The 7,146-nt window shown below is 33.9% G+C and overlaps 1 protein-coding gene across 9 annotated transcripts in view; it reads left to right on the top strand.

The window, feature by feature from the left end:
- Nucleotides 1–7,146, top strand: part of dysf (dysferlin, limb girdle muscular dystrophy 2B (autosomal recessive)) — a 111,558-nt gene continuing 104,412 nt past the window's right edge. For 5 of the 9 annotated variants that reach the window (XM_073859973.1, XM_073859969.1, XM_073859968.1 and 2 more), the window contains exon 1: nt 3,876–4,231. In XM_073859973.1, the coding sequence (XP_073716074.1) occupies nt 4,138–4,231 (94 nt within the window). In that variant the 5' untranslated portion in view covers nt 3,876–4,137. Of the gene's footprint in view, nt 330–3,875; nt 4,232–7,146 lie in introns of those variants that run through there. The other 4 variants (XM_073859975.1, XM_073859974.1, XM_073859972.1 and 1 more) reach the window with 1 other exon arrangement.

Genomic DNA, 7,146 nt, shown 5'->3' with positions numbered 1-7,146 from the left:
GCCAGGAAGTGGGCCAGGAAGTGGCAGTCCTCTCTATTTATCACTCTGCATCACTTTCTCATCTTCTCAGTTTATTATCTATTCTTGGAGAGAAAGACAGATAGATTTTTTGAGACTTTGGATCCAGACACACCCCTAGTGGTCCGTCTCTGCACTGGACAACAGTGCACACTGCTGTGCTGTGTCACTATCCGTGCTGGAGTAGTTGCGGATCCTTCTGTACTGTAACTGCTGTACACTCATGCTGCGTGTGTTTATCCTTTGTGCCCAGAATGTGCTGACGCACGATGAAGACATCAGTGATGCCTACTGCAGCGTCACATATGAAGGTAGGGGACAGCATGCTGAATCTGGGTTGTATTCAATTATGTCAGTGGTGTGTCAATGTATTTACTGGATGGTAAAATATGTTAGAGTTGTGGTTTTCTTTAGCATGGCATATTCTTTTTTTACGGACAATCTCATCATTATCTTTTGCTCCTTCTTGTTGGTCTGTCTTCCCACTTTCCACATTCCATCAAGCGTGCTATTATTGGAAAAGCAAATGCAGTGCCTCCATGACTTGTGTGTGTGTATATATATGGGTGTCCTGTTGCACTCTTAATATGTGTGTGAGTAAGTGCTGCAGAGCTGTTGTATGTGTTTATAAAAGATGCTATGTCATCAACATTTGGTTTAGTGTGGGCGCTGATGGCTTCATGTTCAAAGGTTTTGGTGACCCGTAATTAATTTGGAAGGACCAGAGGGCCCCCTCTATGCCAACTAAGCTTGTGTTTCCCTTGGTTGTTATTTGTTCCTTGTGAAATCTTGAATTTGCCATCACAATCCATGTACAGTATTTGCTCACTTTGTTGAATGGTTCATCATTGTATGCAGTATGTTAAGACCTTTACTGTTATGTTAAGTTAGAAATTATAATATATATATTAATAAATATGGTTCTATTCTTTAATTAATGTCTGACCAAACTGCTTAAAAAGCTTTATTGACCTGAATTTTGCTAAATGTTTATCAGACGCACATTCCCGTTCCCCCTCTGGGTTGAGAAATATACTGCTTGTGTTTGCTCAATAAAGTGTTTGTGTAGGTTTAGTCATGAGACAATTGTAATGATGGCACAATCACACACAGCAGCATATGGGTTAAGTGATAAATCATGATTTAAAAATCAATATACATTGTAGTGGAGCATTCCTCCATTGTATTTGTTCAGAGTACATTTTAGATTAGCTTAAAGCAGTGTTTCTCAACCAAGAGCCGGGGCCCACAGGGGGGGCCTCGTCAAATTTCCAAGGGGGGCTCAAGATAATTTAAAATGATAAAAATCGGACAAAACAAGCATTAAAATAAGCTAAAACAAATCAAGATGTTTCTTTTTTTTTGTCATTTTAGTATAGTGAAAATACATCTGTCTAGTCATTCCAAGGCTTAGAAATATTGTTGTGGGCAACTAGAGGGCCTTGAAGTGAAAAATGTTGGGACCTACTTAAACTATTATGAGAGCAGTCTTGAAATTTGGTTTTGTTATACAGGTGTTTTTGATGCTTTATTGTATATAGACGATTTTAACAGTAACAACATAAACAAGCGGCTTTTGTGGAACACACATAACTTTCGGTAACCTTTGCAAAGAATCAATAACAACAGAGTCATTTTAGAGTAGGCTTTTTTGGATAACAAGCAAAATAAACAACAAGTAGCTGAAGCGTATAAAAAACACTACACAACTACCTTACCGTTTAAAATGTGTACTATATAATGTATACAATCTTGACTACAGTTCGGCTGCCAAACAAACCTCCCTTCAAATAGCGGTGATCCATGATCACTTTGTTCCCTCGTCTTTAGGAAACCAAAACATTTGTTATTTTCGACGAGGTATTCGTTCCAGAATTCAGTTTAGCCACTAGTCAGACCATTAAATAAACAGAAACCGGAAATTAAGTTCCACCCAGATGGTAAGTTCTGAACCAATCAGAATAAAGCATTCAACAGCCATGTGGCATAAACACATATAATACATTTTTTTTTAAATCAAACAAAACCTTATATAAAGAAATACAGAAAGGCAGGTTAAAATCTAACATCTAAAAACCACATCAACAATTTTAATGCATTGATTAAGTTTAAGAGTCAGACAGATATGATGCTTCAGCAGTCATGGCAGTAGGTGGTGCTCCTCTCCTTGAAATGTCCACCAACAAGTAACAAGTCATGACTGGCACAAACACCATAGAGACTACCGATGTGAACAATATTGACAATATCTGCAATCTAAAAACCATTTTTGCATCACACTTTTTAAGTAATGCCAACTTGGATAATTTTACTTAAAATTAACAAGAAAACCTGTGCTTTATATACTTACATTTTTAAATAAAGAATGTTACATGATCTCAAATATTTAAGTTCATATAACACATATTTTCTTGCTAATTTTAAGTAAAATTATTCCAAATTGGGATTACTTTAAAAGTGTGATGCAAAAATGGTGCATATATATTTTAAGTAAATCCAACACATCATTTGTTCCAAATCCAACACTTCAAAATGTTATTTCAATAAAGATAATTAAGTAACTTGAATAAAGATTTTTTTGTTGAAGGGCGTCAATTCATTATTTTGTGTTCACTGAATGAAATAATAATCCTGCTAACAATTATTATTTTGTTGACTGGACGTAGATATATACCCAACTTAACAAACTGAGTAATCTGAACAAGCAATTCAAAAAAACAATGGTCTGAGTGGTTCCCAGCATGCATTGCGACTCGTTCACTTTTTTGGATAATATTTACTAAAAAAGATGACTGTTTTAATGTTGCTGGTTTTATTTATATTGATATGTTGTTAATGTTACACTGTAAAAAATACTTTGCTGCCTTAAACATTTTTGTCATGTCAACAGAGATGAGTTGTCATAACTTATAAAATATAGTTGAGAAAAGTCAACTTAATTTTATAAGTTATAACAACTCACCTGTAACAACTCATCTCTTGTCAAGATAAATAATAGTAAGTTGAAATGACTTGTAAATCCGAGTTGATTTAACATAAAATTTGAAGGCAGCAAAGTATTTTTTACAGTGTCGTTATATGTTGTATTAAGAGTTATTTTGATAGAATGATGTTTGTTCATTGTTACCATGATTGAGAACTGTGTGTTCAGTGTAGAGGCAGCACAGTGGGTTAGTTCAGGAGACCTTTCTGTGTACACTCCCACAGTCCAAAACATGCAGGTTAGCTGAATTGGATATACTAAAGTGCCCTTTACCCAACTAATGTGTTTCACAAAATGGCTATGACAGAATTTTTGGCTGGAAAGGCATAATGGGAAATTTGCCTTTCACGTGACTCTTTAATTACATTAAAATGTTATGCTAGATTTACTTAATTTTGACGCAATTGTTATAGTAGTTGGCATTACTTATATTTTTTCATTTTATTTTTGCATACATATAAGTTCACCTGGTAACTAAAATGTAACTAAATATGTACGAAATTGAAAAGCTATAATTTTTTTGTGCTTAATCTAATTACTTTAATAAGTGATGGTTGTTCAGCCAACAAATTGTTTTTTATTGTGAGTGAGTTATATTATTAATTTACAAGTGGCAAATTCCAAAAATAACAATAATGGAATTTCTCCAAGATTTTATTTAACTAAAATTTAAATGTGTTTATCCTTATCATAGGTTAATATAGGTTTTTTAACGTTCTACTTATCAGACTTACAAAATACAGATGTGGAGAACGAATGCAAGGCGGCAGGAAATGTTTAAATTTCCTCTTGTATTATGGGCAGGGTCACTGGAGGGAAAAGCGTTGTCCAAAGTAAGCTTGTCTACACTGGCGCACTATGCTCTTATGACAGTCTCTGTGTAGTCATTTAAGAAGTGCTTTCAAAGCACCTCAGGCTTCTTATCAAGGAGATACAGAGGACAGCGATTGATCTTCTCAGGATTGAAGTAGGCTGATACAACCCCTGACACATTACATTCTGGAGGTCAAACTCATCTTCACCTTTGGATCTAGAGATCACAAGACAGTTTTATCTTCAGGGCTTTCGTTCTCTTCGGGATCTGATGATAGTTGGGCTTGCTTCTTGGTTGGAGAGTTGTTTGGGCATCAAGCAAAATGTTGAGGTGTTTGCTGAAGAAGGCGGCCAACCTAAAAAATGTAGAAAAGGGGGAAAGATACAGTGACCCTCTTGCTAGCATCACATTCAGAGGTAAGAGATGACATCAGAAACCTGTGATTTAACACCCAGCATGAATAAGTAACATATAAAATTATGGAACTGTAGAAGATGCGTTATATATTGGATTTGTAGTCTTTGAGAATCTGCTGGAAATTGTCACCCATCTTGGAGTATTCATCATTCTGCTGGATGCAAACATATGTTTATACCATATGATTAGCAGAAAGTCTGTGTGATGGTTTTGGTAACTTGAGTGTAGGAATTTACATCATTAAAGCTAACGCTATATGATCAAACTGTAATACTAATCATAATAATCATAATAATAATAATAGTAATTTTAATAATAATAATACCTTGATACATTTCTCTGTAGACTGGAGATCCATTTTTTTTTTAGATTTATTTGTTTGGGTTTATCAGTAAGTCAGTTCTGTCTTTGAATGAATGAATGAGACCCTTACTTCTTTTAGACTATACCCTACAAACTGAGTGACAGTTCCTCTCATTGTTCCAGATTTCCTGTTCTAGCACAGGGATATACAGGAACATGCGTTTGTGTTGTGTTTTTGTATGATACGTTTCCATGCCAACATCAAACACATGGCTCATGTGAATGTCTAAATGACTTAAAACCCAACAAAATCCCATCTTGTAATTTTTGCTTTAACACTGTAGCTTTATGGTTTGTTTTGATTGTGACTTGATTTGGTTATTGGCTGATAGTTATTGCAGGATGCTTTGAGGAACAATGCAGTTCCTGCCTTCATTATTAACACATCACTGGGAATTGACTTGAAGTTTCATGTTAATTTCTGCATTTACAGTACTAATACATTTATAAAATCAAGCATTGTAACATTTAAAATTATTTAATGCACCATGAACTAACATGAATGACTGTATTGACACCAATGAACATTAACAAAGGTTAATGCCGGAAAACTATAAACAGTTTGTTTATGTTAGTTAACAAATACAGCTTCAATGTACACTCTAAAAACAAACGGTGAATAGCACTAAAAGTTATTCTTTGCTCGTAATCATAGAGGATTTATTTTTAGTGCTATAGGACCTATGAAGCACCAATAAACAACCATACGGGGGTTATATAGCACCACATATGGTTCTACATATAGCACAATATGGTTCTACATCAGTGCTACACAGGTACTTCATCTGTGCTATATGGCAATTAAAATGGTTCCTCTATGATTACAAGCCAAGAACCACTTTAGTGCTATTTAGCACCGTTTGTTTGTAGAGTGTTGTATTACCGTTTTTCATTTTAAATTAGATTATTGTGAGTTAGATTTTGGTACCACACTGGCAAACAGCTTTCACAAAGGCTAGTTAGGGTTTTCTAAAAGCAGGGCTTAAAATCCTTTATTATTTTGCTTCTTATTTAAATATGTATTGTTTTAAAGGTGCAGTGTGTAATTTTTAAAAGGATCTCTTGATTGAAATGCAAAATAATATCCAAACTAAATTATCAGGGGTGTATAAAGACCTTTCATAATGAACCGTTATGTGTTTATTGCCTTAGAATGAGACATTTTATCTACATACACAGAGAGTCCCCTTACATGGAAGCCGCCATTTTTGCAGCCATGTTTCTACAGAAGCCCTTAACAGACAAACTTTTTTACTAAGTTGTCTTCAACAATGACATGTTTGTCTGGTGGTGGCTACCGTAGCTTCTCTATGTGTTTCAAAAGCAAGAGGTGAGCAATTCACAACCTCACCACTAAATGCCGCTAAAATTTACACACTGCACCTTTAAGGCTGTTTAGATATACAAAAAGTATTTGTTCGTTCAGCTTTTGTTACTTTCTGTCATTCCTTTATTTACTCATACATTTTTAAATTTTCCTGAGAAGAAGACAAAATTAAGTAATTGGAGTTAAACTAAGAAACCACAAATTTGCTTTTTTAGGGGTGTGACGAAATATCATGTGATGAGAAGAATTGTAATTATCTCGCGAGAATAATAATGTGATGAGATTTCTCGTGGAGGTGAAATGTTCTCTCTTGATATATCAGCAGTTTGTAGCAAAACCTTTTACAGTGCATGCATTATATCGTCTTTTACTGCATGTGTTTACTTTTTTGTTTAGTTTTCCAATAATGTTTATTTGGTAACTCATATAAAGGCTAAGATGCATTGTGTTAGTCTGTTAATTATTTTCATGTGAAGCGTCTCAGCAGATCAAACCCTCACTCTGAGTTTACACGATTTAATGTCTGAATGTTCTTGCTCAAGAATGACAGTGGCTGTATCATTTCTATTGTAAAGAATTGTACATATATTAAATATTTAAATAGATTTAAACGTTGTTTGGCCAAAGGTAAGTGTTTTACCAATCTAAAATGAAAGCAAAAAATAACAATCAATAACAATCGTGAGTCCGATGGCGCCCTCTACAGGCATTTGTTATAATCCTGCTACATATTTTTTTTGTTTATTAAAACCTGGTTTTACCTGTTTTTGATACTTTATTTGAACCAATTATTATTGCTTTGTCATTACTATATGTAATTTTAAAGGTTATTGCTCATCTAGGTTTATTTTTATTACCAAAAAATATCAAATTACTTAATTAACAACTACCAAAATAATTGTTAGGGACCATCCTAGAAACATGTCACAATTATGTGATAACAGTTTCCCATTCATATATCATTGATTATTTCTTAATAGGTGTAAAAATCTTGTCTCGTCTATGGCTGCCAGTGTGAGTTACATCAACTTATCAATAGAACAAATTAAAAATTATAAGTCGAAATAACTGCCAATTTGATTAACCCTAAAAATGTAAGATGTCAATATATTTTTTAAAAGTGTCTAAATGTGTGACACTTTAAGCTATATCATTAATATAAAAAAATGCACTTAATTATTTTAATGTTAATTAAAAAGTAGTTTTTGTGAATCTGCCTAAAAT

The sequence above is a fragment of the Misgurnus anguillicaudatus genome, chromosome 21 (genome assembly GCF_027580225.2).
Source record: "Misgurnus anguillicaudatus chromosome 21, ASM2758022v2, whole genome shotgun sequence".
NCBI lineage: Eukaryota > Metazoa > Chordata > Actinopteri > Cypriniformes > Cobitidae > Misgurnus > Misgurnus anguillicaudatus.
The sequence above is the reverse complement of the archived record's forward strand: the minus strand, read 5'-3'. Positions and strand labels throughout refer to the sequence as shown.